The 22,009-nt window shown below is 45.7% G+C and overlaps 1 protein-coding gene across 2 annotated transcripts; it reads right to left on the reverse strand.

Annotated features, from left to right (window-relative positions):
* Nucleotides 1–2,639: 2,639 nt before the first annotated feature.
* LOC123449428 lies at nucleotides 2,640–4,862 on the reverse strand. Of its 2 annotated transcripts, none has more exons than XM_045126653.1 (4): nucleotides 4,753–4,862; nucleotides 3,626–4,649; nucleotides 3,316–3,525; nucleotides 2,640–3,140 (listed from the first exon to the last, which is right to left on the reverse strand). In XM_045126653.1, exons 2-4 carry the CDS (start codon nucleotides 4,631–4,633, stop codon nucleotides 2,826–2,828), a joined length of 1,533 nt encoding a protein of 510 aa, XP_044982588.1. In that variant the 5' UTR covers nucleotides 4,634–4,649; nucleotides 4,753–4,862; the 3' UTR covers nucleotides 2,640–2,825. The 2 variants fall into 2 exon arrangements, with proteins under 2 accessions (XP_044982588.1, XP_044982597.1); XM_045126662.1 differs by having other exon boundaries at nucleotides 2,640–3,137; nucleotides 4,753–4,861.
* Between the last annotated feature and the right edge of the window lie 17,147 nt (nucleotides 4,863–22,009).

Consider the following 22,009-nt stretch of genomic DNA (forward strand, 5'->3'; position numbering starts at 1 on the left):
ATTTATTAAGATTGCACCCTAGATAGTATTTTTATTAAATGTTTAAGAGATAAAATATTATCATATTTAAAATCATTATATTTTTCTAATCAAATTCCATATATAATATGTTAAATTTGGAGTTACGGTTTAAAAGATATGAGTATTTTAAAAAACATTTAATATATACTACGAGTTTAATGTCATAAACAGTAAGGTTTTTTTTGTAAAATCACCTCGGTGGGTTTTCCGACGGAAGCGATAGCCTCTTTATTATTAGGTAAAGATTACTAGATGGCTCCTACCATCCTGTGCAATACTGATCTACATCTTACTGGTGGGACAAACGGATTGAATCGAATTGCAGCGGAACGCATGTCAAATTTGCGATTTTGGGCATGCTATGTTTTATCATGTTGTGTCATGTAATTTGATCCAATTCTAGGATTGTTAGCGATCTTGAATAATGATGTGTGCATGATGCCTAGTTTGTGAATAGTGTCCCGAAAAGCGTAACAATGATTATTTTCCGATCGACCTTTTTTTCCTGGAATGATGAGCTGATGATCGATAGTAACAAGAAACTCATGGACTGCATCCCAGTATATGCTCGTTGGTTGTATGGGAGAATGCATGAGGCATAGTGTGTTAGTTATCCCGTCTCAAGCATGTGTGGTAATTTTCTGCCTCATTTTAGTTATTTTTGTATGTTCGATACGAATTTATTGAAGTTCTTGGCGATAAAAAGACGAGGTCTCTAGTGATTTCTGCGTGATTTGCCATTTGTTTCAAATATTTTGTTTTAAGAAGATCCGAAGATTGGAAATATATGTCTTTTGCTTACGTTCCCTAATGTCTTTTCAGATGAGTCAAGGCGCATGCCTTCACATGGATAGTAGCTCCTTTTACTTAAGCAGGCATGCCAAGAAAGGATTATATATGCATGAAATCCCCTAAAGCATTCTACATAAGCATGTTCATATATATGTTGGCTTGCCAAATTTTCATTTGGGCTTGCAAGGAGCGACTATCTTGTTTACTTGTAGGTAATGGGTTGTACTCGCTCCGTTTTTAAATATAAGTCTTTTTTAGATATTTTACTAGGGTACTATGTACAAAGCAAAATGAATGAATCTATATTTTAAAACATGCATATATACATCCGTACGTGGTCTCCTAATAGAACCTCTAGAAAGACTTATATTTACAAACGGAAGAAGTACACCTTATGCATGGATCGGTGACAAACACCTCATGATCCTGCTGCAGAGCGATTGTTCAACAGTACACTTGTAGTATGTTTTTTTTGCTTTCAGTTGCTTTTGTAATTCTTATAAAAGTTTGGAAACATGTAGGCTGTGGAGACAAACACTTACATCTAGAGTGCCAACCATATATCATTACATTCACCAGAAGACCTAATTTTCCACATTTAATATACTTGGTGTTGTAGATATATATATACTCTCTCTGTATCAAAATAATTGTAGTTGAGAAAAGCTAGACTAGTTTTCCTTAGCTATAATTATTTTGGTACAGATAAAGTATCATACATAGTTTTCTCTATCAATATTTAAACCTGGTCAACGTCTGTACCGTTTGATTTTCCTGAAAAAAATCTAACGCACTACATCATTACGTAACGGAGGGAGCATGCTTTTTTCTAAACAATTTTTCCCCTATACAATCCTCACTACGTGTATTACTGCATCTTAAATATTGTTTTCATATCATTTCAACTTCTGCTATTAATTACGAATATAACAGTGCTAATGTGCTGTATTCCCACATAAAAAAACTGTTAGTTCATCATCAAAATCTGTTTGACGCATTTAGCTCAACTATATTTCATCTAAACTAAGCAAAACAAATGGATCAACAAAACCATTTTTCATACTTGAAATGATATGTGGTACCTCGACTTAATATAGTTATTCATGGTCAGTTCACTTATAATATAATTATTCTTCTTTTAATAATTATGCATGAAATAATATGTGAACTAATAATTTGTTAGTTTATTTTTAGTTTTATGGTCAGCTCTTGCCTCTTGTGTGCGTTCAAGGAAAAAAAATCTGTTTTAATTGAAAGTTTAGCCCTGTCATTGTCCAGCAATTGAGGATGCAGCTAGTCAATGTGGTTTGTTTCCAAGCAGGAGCCGAGCGGAGAATACGGGGACAGAACGGTGGAGGGTGTATCTCCTTTCCGTTTTTCCATCAAATCAAATCAAACACCTTATGATCCTGAATGACAAAATCATATCCTAAAGATCGTGTACCTTATCCCTCTGACCTGTCCTGGCCTGAGCTGCAAATGACAGTGACAAAGTAGAGACATTGTCTTTTTATCGACAAGTCAGGCGTGCAACTACAAACGACAGTAATTTTAGACTAAATACAGTATTTGAAACAAACGACAAGTCAGGCATGAATTACAAGAGACATTTTCCTTTTTATCGCGCAGACAAAATGGCGCAGGAAATTAACAAACATGCTGGAGAAGGGACAACTAACACACCGTGCCTCATGCATTCTTCCATACAACATGGGCCTGGGGCGTAGTGATTAGCCACTTCGTGTACTGTAGTAACTAGATCATATGAATCAAGAAACAAAAATGAATAGAAATATTCCGTTCTAAACTAATGAAAGACGCTGACAAGAACCATGCAACTCACAGCCTTTATAGGTAACATGTTCCAAGTCATTGCATCAGTTTAGGTTCTGACAATACCATCTAAGGATAAGGATTACATAGTTGCATCCTCCTAACTTAAGAACAATAACAGGTAAGGATAATAAATATACTAGTTGCACCCCCGCCTCGCACGAAACAATCTTGTTGCATCATGGAGCATGCTCATCAGATAGTTGCTGAACCAGTCCGCCATTGCTGGCATAAACACAACCCTTCACAGAAGGATTCGATGAGAAAGTGTCGTAGATTTCCTTGATGGAACCTCCAAACTCAGGGACCAGTTTCAGAGTCACTCTGTTAAGCATTGGCGAGGATCTGAATATCAGTTTTAAGAAATCATATTCATGATCTTCTCCAGTGAAGCCGTGGATCTGCACTTCTTCAAGACGGGTCAACGAGATACTTTGGCATCTCCAATTTTTTGGCTCGTCACAAGGGCAATTTTCTGGACATGCTTGCCTCTGCTAAAGCAGATAAAGGGTTGGGGTATTAACATGCATTTTGTTCATGATCCAGAGTTGAAACAATATCTCAAGGCTTCCTTGTATTTAGCATGTATTGTAATTTGTATGCCTCTCGCAAGAAAAAAAGAAGAACATGTGGCATGTATGCAAGATAGAACAGAGGGGGGAGAATTACCTCGTGCGAAAATGGTATGACGACTATAAGCCTTTCCGTAACGGCACAAATCTGATGTAACCCAAAGAGACGCAACACAAGTGCTCCAAAAACATGTCCAGGCATTTCAAGAGTTAGCTTCAACACCGAGAAGTCGGCAACCGGGAGCTTCGCCATCTCTTGTGCAACTTGCACCTCTTTTGCAAAGTCCAACTCATCATACAATGGATCCTGCAAAGAAATACAATTCAGCAGGACACCATTCATAAAACAAATTAAAGCTTTAGTGTGCAAATTCAGTAGATTGGACAGGAACAAGAAATAGACCTACCGGGACCGATAGATCCAGGTGGAGGACATGAACCGGACGGAGCTGTGAGCACGTGTCTTCCTTTCGCCAGTAGTCACGGTCTTCATGGTTGTCAATCGGCATGAAGTCCATGTTCTCGAGACTCCAAAAACCAAACACGAGAGTCAACTGTGTGAAAAAGCAGTTCCACTCAAGCTTCTCCACCATTGGTGCCAAGATGGAGATGCTGAGGTCCATGTCGGCATCGATCTGCATTTTCAAATGCTTAAGCATGGGCGTCACGATGTCGATGCTACTCCATTCCACGGCACTGCTGACATCAAGCGTCTCCAGCGACGCCGAGTGGACCATGAAGTGAGGCATAGATGCCGTCACCCTGAGCACGCGCAGGCGCGGGCAGAGGGTGACCAGGGCGGCGAGGTCGGCGATGCTGCAGCCTTTGAGGGATAGTATCTCGAGAGCCTGGAACTCGGCGGCCGGCAGCTGTGTGAAGCAGATGAGGCCGCCCCAGTCGATCTGTATTGACGTAGCACGCGGGAAGCAGGGCAGGGCCGCTTGAATGTACCCGTCATTTTGGCAACTGAAGAGCAGCTCCTGCGGTGAGAACCTCGCCGCGGCGTGCAGGAGCGCGGCGTGCAGGAGCGAGGACAAGCGAGCATCATCGCCACAGTAGCCCGGCTCCTCCGTCGAGAACGTCGCCGCGGCGTGCTGGAGCGAGGACAAGCGAGCATCATCGCCACAGTGTCCCGGAGAGATCTCGATGTCGAGGGCGTTGGAGACCCAAGGTGAAGCAGCCAAGCCGGCGAGCGCGGCCTCGATCTGGGCGGGCGCGACGCCGCGGAAGGTGAGATCCGGGAGGTGGGCCCAGAGACCCCGCCAGCGGCGTGAGAGGACGCCGGTGCGCGCGGCGCTGCGGGCGCAGCGTAAGCGCGCAAGGACCAGGAGGAGCATATCGTCGGGGAGGGCGCTGAGGCGGTCAGCTCCTCCGCCGGGACGCGGCGGCGGCACCTCGGCATCAGCCTCTTCCATGGATCCGTGAGGAACCCTAGTAGAGGAAAAGGGGGATTGCTCAGGACTGAGGAGCTCGCTCAAACATTATGGACTTGGATTCTCGTACCTAGGGCAAGATCCAAGTATGATTCTCGTACCTCGATCCGACTGTTCCCAAGGCGATGACCACTTCGATTCGACTTGAGGAACCACCGGGGGAAGATCAAACTCGAATCGCTGGTTGAACGGGGGTGGGGAATGGGAAACACCAGCTGAATTTGGTTGAAGCATCCCTGGCCAAACGGGCGGCCCGCGAGCCCGCTGACACGGCCCGCCATGGGTCAGGCACGACCGACTTAAACGGGCCGTGCCAGGCACGCGGCACACCTTGGGCCGTGCCTGGGCCTGGAGGCTGGGCACGCAGGCCGACACGACACCATCCGTTTATTTTTTTATATATATTTTTGATATTTTTAATATGGTCCAATAGACCTAAACATAAGCCCATGATGCTAAAATTATACTTCCTCCGTTCCTAAATATAAGTCTTTTAAGAGGTTTCACTAAAAGGACTGCATACGGATGTATATAGACATACTTTAAAGTATAGATTCATTTATTTTCCTTCGTATGTGGCCCTTTAGTGAAATCTCTAAAAAGATTTATATTTAGGAACGGAGGAAGTACATCCCAGCGTGCTAGTCAGGCCAACAGGCCGGCCCATTCAGTTACCGGGTCGTGCCTGGGCCTGGAGGCGCAGCCCACGGGCTGGCACGGCACGACCCGATTACTAAACGTGCCTCGGCGGGCCGTGCCCGGCCAGACACGTTTAGCACGGGTTGTGCCGTGTCGGGCAGGCCCGTTTGGCCAAGTATGGGTTGAAGACGGGGGAACGGACTTCCAAGGACAAAAGCCACCGTTTCCATCCCTTGTGCGAGAGTTGAGCACAATATCGCTCTGTTTTGACAAAATTTCCGGATCTCATTCTCTTTTTTTTAAGTCAATTACACCACAGCTGTCTAAATTTGACATGAAAATTCAGTTCGGTGTTGAATTTTATGGCATATATATGTGGTTATGAAACTTAGCTTTTTTGTACGAATACAGTCAAAAATACGTTTGTATACGAACTGGACGCTCACGAGGCACACTCGCGTGGTGCATGAACCGTTGTTAGTGGTTGAACGGCATGGGCGCGGTCGCGTGACCGGTTTTTTTGCAAAACCCCCTTAAAAGTATTATTGTTGACGCAAAAAAGCCCTTGCAGAGGTTGGAGAGGTGTTGCACGGCACTTATGTGCATATGACCCCGCATATGGCAGGATTAGTGAAGCAGACCGTGCAGCTTCGACTCCCTCGCCTCGAGTTCTCCTCCTCCTGATCGTTTGTAGACGACGGCGGCAGCAAATGGGATGACGGCGTTGTTCGGCCGTGTCGGCGGCGATAGAGCCCCGCCAGCGAGATCCTGGGGAAATAGCCCGTGTCTATAGTGAGCGTGCCCTCAATTTCTCTCTCCAGCACCTATCTCTCCCCTATTTCTGTTAGGGTTTATGTCAGGTGCTCGAATCGGTGATTGTTTTTTAGTCAGGTTTCGTACGTGGATGCTGAGATGAAAAAATCCCATTAATAGTTAGGTCTCGCAGTCTTCCATAGTGTCGGCTGTATGCATGGATGGTTTCACCTTGGATTAAAACCGATATATTTTGTGAACTAAAACATTAAGATAGGCCTTAAAAATTAACAAACTCTTGTACAAGATTGTTATAACATGTTTGCTCGTGTCAAATAATTGGATGTGGGTATAGAAGTGTGTAACTATTATGAACTAGAGATAACTGAATTTTTTGACACCAGATAACTGAAATTTTTGGACAGTAGATAACTAAAGATTTTTTCTGTCAGCTAAATGTGTTTGCATTCTCTAGATTGTAGGTGATGTTGATGGGCATTCCATAGTAGAGATTCATCACAAAGGACTCTTTTCTGGAACTGACAATAACAACAGCTACATTGACTATGAAATTGATTGGTTTGATCATTGTGATTGTGACACTTGGTCTATACTCTGGATTGAAGACTTTGTGAAACAGCTAGTGTGGCACCCGGCTCAGAGAGATCGGAACACCCCGTATTCCAGCCCAGAGATTAAGTCTTCTGGAATACGACACTTCTTGGTATAGAACAAATTAACTCTTTATTACGAATGATAAGGATACAAGGGTTCTGATATCACAACGAATTACATCGGCACAGCGACACTACGCCTACTCAGGTAGCTCTATGCTAACAACAGAACAAATCGAAGTAGCGGAATAACTTCTAGCAGCGGAACAATGGCGATGGTGATGGACTCCACTCCGCATGGACTCTGGCTGGAATGATTATCCTAGCTCACAAACTCGACCAACAGTCAATCGTGTCATGACCTGCAAACTGGCATGACAGGTCAAGCGAGTACTTTGAATGTACTCGCAAGCTCACAACAACCAAAGCAATCAAGACAAACAATATCATGGCATTTACAGGTTTAAGCAATGATGAACAGATATCACTAGCATGGCATGAACATAGGAACATGATGATATGAAGCATGTTTAAACTATCATGATTCAACTTATTGTGTTCGGGCTTATCTCGTAACGACCACATGTATCAACTTACCATTGGGGACGTCACACGATAAACTCAGAATCAAATCAAGCTTTGTATTAACAATACCGTAGTAATCATCGCATGACCACAAGGAGCTTGATTTCTACCCTCGATTATCACATGACACATCAACCAACCTCTGTATCCATGATACCGTTGTGATCCTCTCATGACCACCTAAAGACCAACCAACTTCTTTCCTCATCGAACCGTGGTTATTATTAATAAGATTATTATTAATGTTGACCCATAGTGCGACCTACTACAAATTGGGCCCATATCCACGGGCGCGACTATCGATGGTTATGCACTCTGCGAAGGTTAGTACAATGTACCCACACCACAAAACCCAAGGCCTCGTGTTCCCATTCGGATGGACCAACAGCATTCCGAAAAAACTGATCTATTGCATGCCACTCTCCCGGCCACTCCAACAAACTCCCCTTTGGGCTAAGTCATGGGTGGCCCCGATGCCACTCTGGACATCCAACGACCACCGTCGTGGCAAAACAAAAATGGTCCCAAACGGGAACAAAGGTCCCTACAACAACTACGGGCACACAAGGTTATCGCTGCCTACCTGGCCAAGGTAGCGCGCGTGCATAACCTTCCCTGTTGCAGGCACTAGCGAGAGGCATAACAATAGACCGTATTAAGGCCTTCCCATACACGCAAGTGTGCCTGCACTAGTCAGCTCGACTCAATGGCACTATGACTCAGCCAACATGTGTCCAGGTTTGATTAAAGTCCGATTTAACTCGAATTGTGATGAATTGAGTCATAATAGAATAACATGATAAAATAGCAATGCATGCGAACATGATATTGACGTCCCTCGCGTGTGCATTGGTTTCCCTCCAATCTTAGAGGGTGATGCAGCACAGCGACGACAAGTATTTCCCTCAATTAAGAAACCAAGGTATCAGTCCAGTAGGAAGATCCACAATACTATGTAAGCAGCACCTGCACACAAATAGAAAATCCTCGCAAACCAAGCGTAGTGGGGTTGTCAATCCCTCATGGGTAAAGTATGGATAGATTGATAGATGCAAATAAGAGTGATAGCAAATAAAATGCATCAAGATATTTTGGGTTTTTTGATAACATAGGTCCGAAAACAAGGAACAAATAAAGTAGAAAAGCAAATAGCAAAATAGGGATTGCAAATAGATGTTGTGAAGTAGACCCAGGGGGCGTAGGTTTCCCTAGTGGCTTCTCTCGAGAAAAAAGGAAGCGGTGGGTAGACAAATTACCGTTGGAAAATTGATAGAAAAGCAAATAATTATGACGATATTCATGACAATGATCATGTATATAGGCATCATATCCAAAATAAGTAGATCAACTTCTGCCTGCATCTACTTCTATTACTCCATACATCGACCGCTATCTAGCATGCATCTAGTGTATTGAGTTCATGGAGAAACAGAGTAATGCCTTAAGAACGATGACATGATGTAGACAAGATCTATGCATGTAGGAATAGATCCCATCTTTTATCCTTAATGACAACGATACATGTGTGTCATGTCTCTTTCTGTCACTGAGATTGAGCACCGGAAGATCGAACCCATCACAAAGCACCTCTTCCATTGCAATATAAAAGATCAAGTTGGCCAGGCACAAATCAAATATCGGAGAAGAAGTTCAAGGCTATAATAATCAAGCATGAATATGTTTTCATAGATCTGATCATAAACTCGCAATTCATCAGATCCCAACAAACACACCGCAAAAGAAAGAATTACATCATATGAATCTCCAAGAAACCATTGTATTGCGAAACAAAACGAGAGAGAAAGCCATCTAGCTACTGCCTGCGGACCCGTAGGTCTGATATGAACTACTCACGCATCGTGGGAGGAACACCAATGGAGATGGTGAATGTAATGCCCCAGATGTAACCCTTGCCATTTTGGGAACCTTTCCTATTTTGGAAACCATGTTGTGATGTTATAGAGTTATCATTTCATGTGGCTTTAATTTGTGTCTTCATCTTGCATCATGGCATTCATTGCATTCATGGCAATCCCATTGTGTTGATGTCGCTTGATCATCATGAGTCTCATGTGATTTTGAATGCCAGTGTGCTTGTGTTGATGTTGTGGTGTTTTAAAAAACAGTGGGGTTTCAAACAAGGTTTCAAAACCCCCTTCTCTATTAATATTTGAACTTATGAATCAACTTTGATTAAACCTGTTCTAAAAATATTGATCATTTAGTGTTTTATCTTGTGATTGAGGGGTATTGTCTTGGGGTTTTAAAAATTTAGTCATATGGGGTTCTTTTTTTACAAAACCGCTAATTAAATCCCGTTTTGATTTTAATTTAGTTGCTCCAAAAATCAGTTTCATATTTTAGTTAAATAAGGCATAATTCCCTTATGCCCTAAGTATTTTTATTTTATTTTCTTCAAACCCCTATGTGGCAGTGTGCATTTAAGTTTGGGTCTTGGTTATTTTTAAAAGGAAACCCCCCTCGTTTTATTTTCTTCGGCACGCGCTAGATAGCAAGTGGGCCAGCTCTCTTTCCCTCGCCCATCTCCTCCTTTCCCCCGCGCAAGCCCGCTCGCCTCTCCTTCTTCCTCCTCGCTGTCGTCACCCTGTACGACTCCACCTCCACCACCGATCCTTTCCCTCTTCGATCCGGCGGCTCCAAGCACGTATCCTGAGGCATTTAAGCAGCCAGACGCCCCCTCGCAACCCTAGCTCCACTTCCTCCCTCCTCTCTCTCCCTGGCGCCATCAGAAGGCGTTCCCGAGCTCTCCACCGCCACGGGTTGCTGATACGTCTTCCCGAGCTCTCCACCGCCACGGGTTGCTGATACGTCTCCAACGTATCTATAATTTTTGATGGTTTCATGCTATTATCTTGTCAAACTTTGGATGTTTTGTATGCCTTTTATATATTTTTTGGGACTAACTTATTAACTCAGTGCCAAGTGCCAGTTCCTGTTTTTTCCATGTTTTTGACCCCTTTTAGAGGAGATTTTGAAACGAAGTCCAAACGGAAGAAAATCCCTGAAAAGATTTTTTTGGAACGGAAGAATATCAGAGAACTTGGGAGCCAAGCCAAAAGAGCCCCAGGGGCCCCACAAGCCCCCACCCCGCGGCCAGGGGGGCCGCGCCATCCAGGATTGTGGGCCCCCTGGAGGTCCCCTGACCTAGATCTTTTGCCTATATAATCCCAAAAATTCCAGAAAAAAATCACGAGATCATCGCAATCGCTTTTCCGCCGCCACAAGCTTCTGTCTCCGCAAGATCCCATCTGGGGCACGTCCTGGTGCCCTGCCGGAGGGGGGATTCGGACACGGAGGGCTTCTCCATCAACAACATGACCTCTCCGATGATGTGTGAGTAGTTCACCATATACCTACGGGTCCATAGCTAGTAACTAGATGGCTTCTTCTCTCTCTTCGATCTTCAATACAAAGTTCTCCATGATCTTCATGGAGATCTATCCGATGTAATCTTCTTTTGCGGTGTGTTTGTCGAGATCCGATGAATTGTGGATTTATGATCAGATTATCTATGAATCTTATTTGAGTTTCTTCTGATCTCTCTTATGCATGATTTCATATCCTTGTAATTCTCTTCGAGTTGTGGGTTTTGTCTGGCCAACTAGATCTATGATTCTTGCAATGGGAGAAGTGCTTGGTTTTGGGTTCATACCGTGCGGTGACCTCACCCAGTGACAGAAGGGGTAGCAAGGCACGTATAGTGTTGTTGCCATCAAGGGTAAAAAGATGGGGTTTTCATCATTGGTTTGAGATTATTCCTCTACATCATGTCATCTTTCTTAAAGTGTTACTCTATCCGTCATGAACTCAATACACTAGATGCATGTTGGATAGCGGTTGATGTGTGGAGTAATAGTAGTAGATGCAGAAAGTATCGGTCTACTTGTCTCGGACGTGATGCCTATATGTATGATCATTGCCTTAGATATCGTCATGACTTTGTGCGGTTCTATGAATTGCTCGACGGTAATTTGTTCACCCACCGTAATACTTGCAATTTTGAGAGAAGCCTCTAGTGAACACTATGGCCCCCAGGGTCTACTCCACACCATATTTTCAGCCTTACACTTTTTACTTCGTTGCACTTTCCGCCTTCAGATTTCACTTTGCAAACAATCTTGAAGGGATTGACAACCCCTTTGAAGCGTTGGGTCAAGCTTGTTTGTGTTTGCGCACGTACTCTGGACTTGACGAGACCCTCCTTCTGGATCGATACCTTGGTTCTCAAACTGAGGAAATACTTACTGCTCCTGTGCTGCATCACCCTTTCCTCTTCAAGGGAAGAACCAACGCAAGCCCAGCCTCTATCAACGTGTCAACTTCTGGCGCTGTTGTCTGTGGGATAGCAGTTGCTCCTGTTGAGGTCGTCGCCGGCGGATCGTCGCCTTGCCTTCTTCCCCGACCGGACTAGGAGGTAGCGGAGGGTCTAGGCGTTCCATTTTCGCGAAGATCCGACGTTGATACCTCCTTCCCCGACGTCCACGACGACCGGCTCCTTCCTCTTCTCTCCGGCGAGCTCCTCTAGTCCAGCTCGTCGCTCTGCTTCATCTCCAGCGACGGGTTACCTCTCTCACCCCTAGGTGAGCAGCGCCCCGCTCCCCTCCGCCTTCCCCTTCCCTCTGTAGCCGCTCGCACCACGTCGTCGCCGGCGTTGCTCTGTCACACAGAGCAGCATCAGCTTCAGTGCAGTATATAGGATGTCCATCGCGTCGCCGTCGTGGTTCACCTCCTGGCGAGTTCGAGGCGGGAATGGAACCCCTGGGGTTCCCTCTTCCCCCCGCAAGCGCCATGTAGCCGATTTGTCACCGTAGCGTTAACGGGGAGCCTCCCATGTTCCGGCCGCCGCTGGTCTGCAGTAGGAGCAGAGGGGGATGCTCAAAAGAGCAACTCCCCCCTCTCTGCTCAAAAGAGGGGTGTGATTTTTCACCAGGGAGGTCCTGGGTTCGATCCCAGCATGTCCCCCTTTTTTATTTTCTTTTCCTTTTGCTGATTTGTTTTGTTTTTGCTTTTAAATCCTGCCAGGGTGTTGTTTAGTATTTTAGTTATGCTTAGGATATTTGCTCCATGCATGTGCATGTGTGTACGTGTTTATGTGTGTATGTGTGTAGGTTGGAGATGTGTGTGTATGTGTGTATGTGTTACACACACACACACTTGTGCAAGTATGCACAAACACATGAGTGTGCATCTCCACATATAGTGGGTGTTTCATTTATGTGTGTGTGCTCATGTGTGTGTTGTTGGAAATATGCCCTAGAGGCAATAATAAAATGGTTATTATCATATTTCCTTGTTCATGATAATCGTCTATCGTTCATGCTATAATTGTATTAACAGGAAACAGTAATACATGTGTGAATGAATAGATCACAATGTGTCCCTAGCAAGCCTCTAGTTAGCTAGCTCGTTAGTCAATAGATGATCATGGTTTCCTGATCATGGACATTGGATGTCATTGATAACGGGATCACATCATTGGGAGAATGATGTGGTGGACAAGACCCAATCCTAAGCCTAGCACTAGATCGTATTGTTCGTATGCTAATGCTTTTCTAATGTCAAGTATCTTTTCCTTCGACCGTGAGATTGTGCAACTCCCGGATACCGTAGGAGTACTTTGGGTGTATCAAACGTCACAACATAACTGGGTGACTATAAAGGTGCACTACGGGTACCTCCGAAAGTGTCTGTTGGGTTGGCACGAATCGAGATCGGGATTTGTCACTCCGTGTGACGGAGAGGTATCTCTGGGTCCACTCGGTAGAACATCATCATGAGCTCAATGTGACTAAGGAGTTAGTCACACGATGATGTGCTACGGAACGAGTAAAGAGACTTACCGGTAACGAGATTGAACAAGGTATAGGTATACCGACGATCGAATCTCGGGCAAGTTCTATACCGACAGACAAAGGGAATCGTATACGGGATTGATTGAATCCTTGACATCGTGGTTCATCCGATGAGATCATCGTGGAGCTAGTGGGAGCCACCACGGGTATCCAGACCCCGCTGATGGTTATTGGCCAGAGAGGTGTCTCGGTCATGTCTGCCTGTCTCCCGAACCCGTAGGGTCTACACACTTAAGGTTCGATGACGCTAGGGTTATAGGGAATTGTTATACGAGATTACCGAAAGTTCTTCGGAGTCCCGGATGAGATCCAGGACGTCACGAGGAGCTCCGGAATGGTCCGGAGGTAAAGATTGATATATAGGACGGATGGTTTCGGACACCGGAAGTGTTTCGGGCATCACCGGTAACGTACCGGGACCACCGAGATCACCGGAGGTGGTCCCGGGGGACCACCGAAGGGGGGCTGCGACCCCAAGAGGTAAGATGGGCTAAGTGGGGGTGGGAACCAGCCCCTAGTTGGGCTGGTGCGCCTCCCCACTCAGCCCATGGCGCAGGGGAAAGAAAAAGAGGGGGGGAACCCTAACTTAGGTGGGCCTTAGGCCCACCAGAGGGGTGCGCCACCCCCTCCTCCCCATCTGGCCGCCACACCCCCCATCTGGGAGGGCTGCCGCACCCCCTAGGGTGGGAACCCTAGGGGTGGCACCCCCTCTCCCCTTCCCCTATATATAGTGGGCACTTTTGGCCTTTGGAGGACACAGTTTTCCCTCTCCCTCGGCGCAGCCCTGCACTTCTTCCTCCTCCTCTCTGCCGGCGCTTGGCGAAGCCCTGCCGGGAGACCTCGTCTCTCCACCAACACTACGCCGTCGTGTTGCTGGTCTTCTTCCCCAACCTCTCCCTCCTCCTTGCTGGATCAAGGTGCGGGAGACGTCACCGGGCTGCACGTGTGTTGAACGCGGAGGTGCCGTTGTTCGGCACTAGATCGGAATCGCTACGAGTACGACTCCATCAACCGCGTTCTAGCAACGCTTCCGCTTAGCGATCTTCAAAGGTACGAAGATGCTCTTACCCCTCTCTCGTTGCTGGTCTCTCCATAGGAAGATCTGAACATGCGTAGGAAAATTTTTGAATTTATGCTACGTTACCCAACAGTGGTATCAGAGCCAGGTTTTCTATGCGTAGATTCTATGCATGAGTAGAACACAAAAGTTGTGGGCGATGGTTTGTCAATTTGCTTGCTGTTACTAGTCTTATTCTTTTCCGGCGGTATTGTGGGATGAAGCGGCCCGGACCGACCTTACACGTACGCTTACGTGAGACTGGTTCCACCGACAGACATGCACATCGTGCATAAAGGTGGCTAGCGGGTGTCTGTCTCTCCTACTCTAGTCGGATTGGATTTGATGAAAAGGGTCCTTATGAAGGGTAAATAGCTTTGGCATATCATCGTTGTGGCTGTCACGTAGGTAAGAAGGCGTTCTTGCTAGAAACCCAAATCAGCCACTTAAAACTTGCAACAACAATTAGAGGACGTCTAACTTGTTTTTGCAGGGTTTGACATGTGATGTGATATGGCCAAAGTTGTGATGTTGCATGTATGATGTATGAGATGATCATGTAATTGTAATAGGTTTCACGACTTGCATGTCGATGAGTATGACAACCGGCAGGAGCCATAGGAGTTGTCTTAATTTATTGTATGAGATGCAACGCCATGTGCTTGCTACTTTTACTTCATTGCTAACGGTTAGCCATAGTAGTAGTGATAGTAGTAGTGGGCGTGACGACTTCACGGAGACACGATGATGGAGATCATGATGATGGAGATCATGGTGTCACGTCGGTGACGATGATGACCATGCGATGCCTGAAGATGGAGATCGAATGAGCAAAGATGATAATGGCCATATCATGTCACTATATGATTGCATTGTGATGTTTATCATGTTTTACATCTTATTGCTTAAAACGACGGTAGCATAATAAGATGATCCCTCCTAAAATTTCGAGAACGTATTCCCCTAAGTGTGCACCGTTGCAAAGGTTCGTTGTCTCGAAGCACCACGTGATGATCGGGTGTGATAGATTCTAACGTTCGCATACAACGGGTGTAAGCCAGATTTACACACGCAAAACACTTAGGTTGACTCGACGAGCTTAGCATGTACAGACATGACCTCGAATACAAGAGACCGAAAGGTCGAACATGAGTCGTATGGTTGAATACGATCAGCATGAAGTTGCTCACCATGGTGACTAGTCCGTCTCACGTGATGATCGGACACGGGTTAGTCAACATGGATCATGTAACACTTAGATGACTAAAGGGATGTCAATTTAAGTGGGAGTTCATACTTAATTTGATTAAATGAACTTAATTGTCACGAACTTAGTCTAAAAGTTGTCTTTATAAATATTGTAGATGTCCAACGTCAACCTCAACTTCAACGCATTCCTAGAGAAAAACAAGCTGAAAGATGATGGTAGCAACTATGCGGACTGGGTTCACAACCTGAAGCTCATCCTTGAAGCAGCTAAAAAGGCTTATGTCCTTAATGCGCCGCTAGGTGACCCTCCCGCTCCCGCAGCAGCCCAGGACGTTCTAAACGTCTGGCAAGCGCGGAGTGATGACTACTCTCTGGTCAGGTGTGGCATGTTATACAGTTTAGAAACGGGGCTCCAAAGATGTTTTGAGCAACACGGGGCATATGAGATGTTCCAAGAGCTGAAGCTAGTTTTTCAAGCTCATGCCCGTGTCGAGAGATATGAAGTCTCTGACAAGTTCTTCAGCTGTAAGATGGAGGAGAACAGTTCTGTCAGTGAGCACATACTCAAAATGTCTGGGTTACACGGTCGTCTGACTTCACTTGGAGTCGAACTTCCGGATGATGCTATCATTGACAGAATCCTCCGGTCTCTCCCACCAAGCTACAAAGGCTTTGTGCTTAAGTACAACATGCAAGGGATGGAGAAAACCATTCCCGAGTTGTACTCGATGCTCAAGTCTGCAGAAGTAGAAATCAAGAAGGAGCATCAAGTGTTGATGGTCAACAAGACCACTAGTTTCAAGAAAGGCAGGGTTAAGAAGAACTTCAAGAAAGACGGCAAAGCTATTGCCGCGCCCGGTAAGCCAGATGCCGGGAAGAAGAAAAAGAACGGACCCAAGCCTGAGACTGAGTGCTTCTACTGCAAGGGAAAAGGTCACTGGAAGCGGAACTGCCCCAAATACTTAGCGGACAAGAAGGCCGGCAACGTTAAAGGTATATATGATATACATGTTATTGATGTGTACCTTACCAGCGCTCGTAGTAGCTCCTGGGTATTTGATACCGGTGTTGTTGCTCACATTTGCAACTCAAAGCAGGAACTGCGGAATAAGCGGAGACTGGCCAAGGACGAGGTGACGATGCGCGTCGGGAATGGTTCAAAGGTCGATGTGATCGCCGTCGGCACGCTACCTCTACATCTACCGTCGGGATTAGTTTTGAACCTCAATAATTGTTATTTAGTACCAGCTTTAAGCATGAACATTGTATCAGGGTCTTGCTTAATGCGAGACGGCTACTCATTTAAGTCAGAGAATAATGGTTGTTCTATTTATATGAGTGATATGTTTTATGGTCATGCTCCGCTGGTGAATGGTTTATTCTTGATGAATCTCAATCGTGATGTTACACATATTCATAGTGTGAGTACCAAAAGATGCAAAGTTGATAATGATAGTCCCACATACTTGTGGCACTGCCGCCTTGGTCATATCGGCGTTAAGCGCATGAAGAAGCTCCATACTGATGGACTGCTAGAGTCTCTTGACTTTGAATCATTTGACACATGCGAACCGTGCCTCATGGGCAAGATGACTAAGACTCCATTCTCAGGAATAATGGAGAGAGCCTCCGACTTATTGGAAATAATACATACTGATGTGTGTGGTCCAATGAACGTTGAAGCTCGCGGTGGTTATCGTTATGTTCTCACTCTCACCGATGATTTGAGTAGGTATGGGTATATCTACTTGATGAAGCACAAATCTGAGACGTTTGAAAAGTTCAAGGAATTTCAGAGTGAGGTTGAGAATCAACGTGACAGAAAAATAAAATGTCTACGATCTGATCGTGGAGGAGAATATTTGAGTCACGAGTTTGGCACACACCTAAGAAAGTGTGGAATCGTTTCACAACTAACGCCACCTGGCACACCGCAGCGCAACGGAGTGTCTGAACGTCGTAATCGCACCTTATTAGATATGGTACGATCTATGATGTCTCTCACCGACCTGCCGCTATCATTTTGGGGATACGCATTAGAAACTGCAGCATTCACTTTAAGTAGGGCACCGTCTAAATCCGTTGAGACGACACCGTATGAACTGTGGTTTGGCAAGAAACCTAAGTTGTCGTTTCTTAAAGTTTGGGGTTGCGATGCTTATGTGAAGAAACTTCAACCAGAAAAGCTCGAACCCAAAGCGGAGAAATGCGTATTCATAGGATACGCTAAGGAAACTATTGGGTATACCTTCTATCTTAGATCCGAAGGTAAAACCTTTGTTGCCAAGAACGGATCCTTTCTAGAGAAAGAGTTTCTCTCGAAAGAAGTAAGTGGGAGGAAGGTAGAACTTGATGAGGTAATTACACCCCCTCTCGAAAAGGAAAGTAGCGCAACGCAAGAAGTTGTTCCTGTGATGCCTACACCAACTGAAGAGGAAGTTAATGATGATGATCATGAAGCTTCGGATCAAGTTACTACTGAACCACGAAGGTCCACAAGGGTACGCTCCGCACCAGAGTGGTACGGCAACCCTGTGATGGAAATCATGTTGTTAGACAACGGTGAACCTTCGAACTATGAAGAAGCGATGGCGGGCCCGGATTCCAACAAATGGCTTGAGGCCATGAAATCCGAGATAGGATCCATGTATGAAAACAAAGTATGGACTTTGGTGGACTTGCCCGATGACCGGCGAGCCATAGAAAATAAATGGATCTTCAAGAAGAAGACTGATGCAAACGGTAATGTAACCGTTTACAAAGCTCGACTTGTCGCAAAGGGTTTTCGACAAATTCAAGGAGTTGACTACGAAGAGACTTTCTCTCCCGTAGCGAAGCTGAAATCAGTCCGAATCATGTTAGCAATTGCCGCCTTTTATGATTATGAAATTTGGCAAATGAACGTCAAAACAGCATTCCTTAACGGGAATCTTAAGGAAGAGTTGTATATGATGCAACCAGAAGGTTCTGTCGATCCTAAAGGTGCTAACAAAGTATGCAAGCTCCAGCGCTCCATCTATGGGCTGGTGCAAGCATCTCGGAGTTGGAACATTCGCTTTAATGAGGTGATTAAAGCGTTTGGGTTCATACAGGTTTACGGAGAAGCCTGTCTGTACAAGAAAGTGAGTGGGAGCTCTGTAGCTTTCCTCGTACTATATGTGGATGACATATTATTGATGGGGAATGATATAGAGATGTTGGAGAGCATAAAGGCCTATTTGAACAAGAGTTTTTCAATGAAGGACCTTGGAGAAGCTGCATACATATTAGGCATCAAAATCTATAGAGATAGATCGAGACGCCTCATAGGTCTTTCGCAAAGTACATACCTTGACAAGATATTGAAGAAATTCAATATGGAAAACTCAAAGAAAGGGTTCTTGCCAGTTTTGCAAGGTATGAGATTGAGTAAGACTCAGTCGCCGACCACGGCAGCAGATAGAGAGAAGATGAGTTCTGTCCCCTACGCTTCAGCCGTGGGCTCTCTAATGTATGCCATGCTGTGTACCAGACTTGATATAAACCTTGCGATAAGCTTGGTAGGGAGGTACCAAAGTAATCCCGGTGCGGAACACTGCACAGCGGTCAAGAATATCCTTAAGTACCTGAAAAGGACTAAGGAAATGTTTCTCGTTTATGGAGGTGACGAAGAGCTCGTCGTAAAGGGTTACGTCGGTACTAGCTTCGACACAGATCCGGATGACTCTAAGTCACAAACCGGATACGTATATGTGTTGAATGGTGGGGCAGTGAGCTGGTGCAGCAGCAAGCAAGAAGTCGTGGCAGCATCTACATGTGAAGCGGAGTACATAGCTGCTTCAGAAGCGGCTCATGAAGGAATTTGGATGAAGGAGCTCATCACCGACCTTGGAGTGGTTCCAAGCGCGTCGGGTCCTATGACACTCTTCTGTGATAACACTTGAGCCATTGCCATAGCCAAAGAGCCCAGGTTTCACCGGAAGACGAAGCACATCAAGCGCCGCTACAACTCCATCCAAGACCATGTCCAAACTGGAGTGATAGATATTTGTAAAGTACACACGGATCTGAATATTGCAGACCCGTTGACTAAACCTCTTCCACGAGCAAAACATGATCAGCACCATAGTGCTATGGGTGTTCGATACATCACAATGTAACTAGATTATTGTCTCTAGTGCAAGTGGGAGACTATTGGAAATATGCCCTAGAGGCAATAATAAAATGGTTATTATCATATTTCCTTGTTCATGATAATCGTCTATCGTTCATGCTATAATTGTATTAACAGGAAACAGTAATACATGTGTGAATGAATAGATCACAATGTGTCCCTAGCAAGCCTCTAGTTAGCTAGCTCGTTAGTCAATAGATGATCATGGTTTCCTGATCATGGACATTGGATGTCATTGATAACGGGATCACATCATTGGGAGAATGATGTGGTGGACAAGACCCAATCCTAAGCCTAGCACTAGATCGTATTGTTCGTATGCTAATGCTTTTCTAATGTCAAGTATCTTTTCCTTCGACCGTGAGATTGTGCAACTCCCGGATACCGTAGGAGTACTTTGGGTGTATCAAACGTCACAACGTAACTGGGTGACTATAAAGGTGCACTACGGGTACCTCCGAAAGTGTCTGTTGGGTTGGCACGAATCGAGATCGGGATTTGTCACTCCGTGTGACGGAGAGGTATCTCTGGGTCCACTCGGTAGAACATCATCATGAGCTCAATGTGACTAAGGAGTTAGTCACACGATGATGTGCTACGGAACGAGTAAAGAGACTTACCGGTAACGAGATTGAACAAGGTATAGGTATACCGACGATCGAATCTCGGGCAAGTTCTATACCGACAGACAAAGGGAATCGTATACGGGATTGATTGAATCCTTGACATCGTGGTTCATCCGATGAGATCATCGTGGAGCTAGTGGGAGCCACCATGGGTATCCAGACCCCGCTGATGGTTATTGGCCAGAGAGGTGTCTCGGTCATGTCTGCCTGTCTCCCGAACCCGTAGGGTCTACACACTTAAGGTTCGATGACGCTAGGGTTATAGGGAATTGTTATACGAGATTACCGAAAGTTCTTCGGAGTCCCGGATGAGATCCAGGACGTCACGAGGAGCTCCGGAATGGTCCGGAGGTAAAGATTGATATATAGGACGGATGGTTTCGGACACCGGAAGTGTTTCGGGCATCACCGGTAACGTACCGGGACCACCGGGATCACCGGAGGTGGTCCCGGGGGACCACCGAAGGGGGGCTGCGACCCCAAGAGGTAAGATGGGCTAAGTGGGGGTGGGAACCAGCCCCTAGTTGGGCTGGTGCGCCTCCCCACTCAGCCCATGGCGCAGGGGAAAGAAAAAGAGGGGGGGGGACCCTAACTTAGGTGGGCCTTAGGCCCACCAGAGGGGTGCGCCACCCCCTCCTCCCCATCTGGCCGCCACACCCCCCATCTGGGAGGGCTGCCGCACCCCCTAGGGTGGGAACCCTAGGGGTGGCACCCCCTCTCCCCTTCCCCTATATATAGTGGGCACTTTTGGCCTTTGGAGGACACAGTTTTCCCTCTCCCTCGGCGCAGCCCTGCACTTCTTCCTCCTCCTCTCTGCCGGCGCTTGGCGAAGCCCTGCCGGGAGACCTCGTCTCTCCACCAACACTACGCCGTCGTGTTGCTGGTCTTCTTCCCCAACCTCTCCCTCCTCCTTGCTGGATCAAGGTGCGGGAGACGTCACCGGGCTGCACGTGTGTTGAACGCGGAGGTGCCGTTGTTCGGCACTAGATCGGAATCGCTGCGAGTACGACTCCATCAACCGCGTTCTAGCAACGCTTCCGCTTAGCGATCTTCAAAGGTACGAAGATGCTCTTACCCCTCTCTCGTTGCTGGTCTCTCCATAGGAAAATCTGAACATGCGTAGGAAATTTTTTGAATTTATGCTACGTTGCCCAACATGTGTAGGAGTAGGTTGATGTGCTCATAAGTGTGTGTGCTCAAATGCATGTGTATGTGTGAGCACATGAGTGTGTGTGTGGATGAACACATCACACTTGAGGTTATTTATGTATCTGATGCTATGCCTAGCTAGTTTGATCTTGTCCTAGTGCAAGTGCATGTGTAGGTGATGCATAGGACAACTTTTACATGTGTCTAATAGGCAATTGTAGCTCATGTGATTCTAGGTGGTATTTTCGGGCTAGTTTTGTGCCTTGATGTTACATGCAAGTACCCATGTTTTATATATGATTTTGGGGTAGAATCATCCCAGGAATCCATTGGTGTAACCAGATTTAACTTTAGAGCAACTTCATAAAACTGTCATTTTCTGTCATGATGCCATGTTTAGTGCTTTGTATTAGATGGTGCCTTGATCCTTTGAGGATGAATCCTTGATGTAGTGGTAGTGGGTGAACCCCTCTACAACATGGGGTCTTTGTTTTGTTCTTAGGAATTTGTGTGCACCTATTGTGCTTTGTCAAAGTTGACACTTGGCTGAAACTGACAGATTTGTGAAACCTTATGATTTTCACCAAGTCTGGGAATCTGACGTTATTTTCTTCCCCTGTTGTCTTGGATGAATTAGCTCATGTGTTGGGAATCAGCCCATGCAACAAACTAAAGTTTGTGAGATTTTGTGCTTGTCTAG

Source organism: Hordeum vulgare, chromosome 1H (assembly GCF_904849725.1).
Source record: "Hordeum vulgare subsp. vulgare chromosome 1H, MorexV3_pseudomolecules_assembly, whole genome shotgun sequence".
In the NCBI taxonomy this organism is placed as follows: domain Eukaryota; kingdom Viridiplantae; phylum Streptophyta; class Magnoliopsida; order Poales; family Poaceae; genus Hordeum; species Hordeum vulgare.

What these genes read in the sequence shown, in the direction of transcription:
- LOC123449428 (XM_045126653.1), bottom strand. Translation starts at nt 4,633, where the DNA reads ATGGAAGAGGCTGATGCCGAGGTGCCGCCGCCGCGTCCCGGCGGAGGA. An exon ending in ACCTGGATCTATCGGTCCCG is followed by an intron (nt 3,526 to 3,625) that starts GTAGGTCTATTT and finishes ATTTCTTTGCAG; the next exon opens with GATCCATTGTATGATGAGTT. An exon ending in TCATACCATTTTCGCACGAG is followed by an intron (nt 3,141 to 3,315) that starts GTAATTCTCCCC and finishes TATCTGCTTTAG; the next exon opens with CAGAGGCAAGCATGTCCAGA.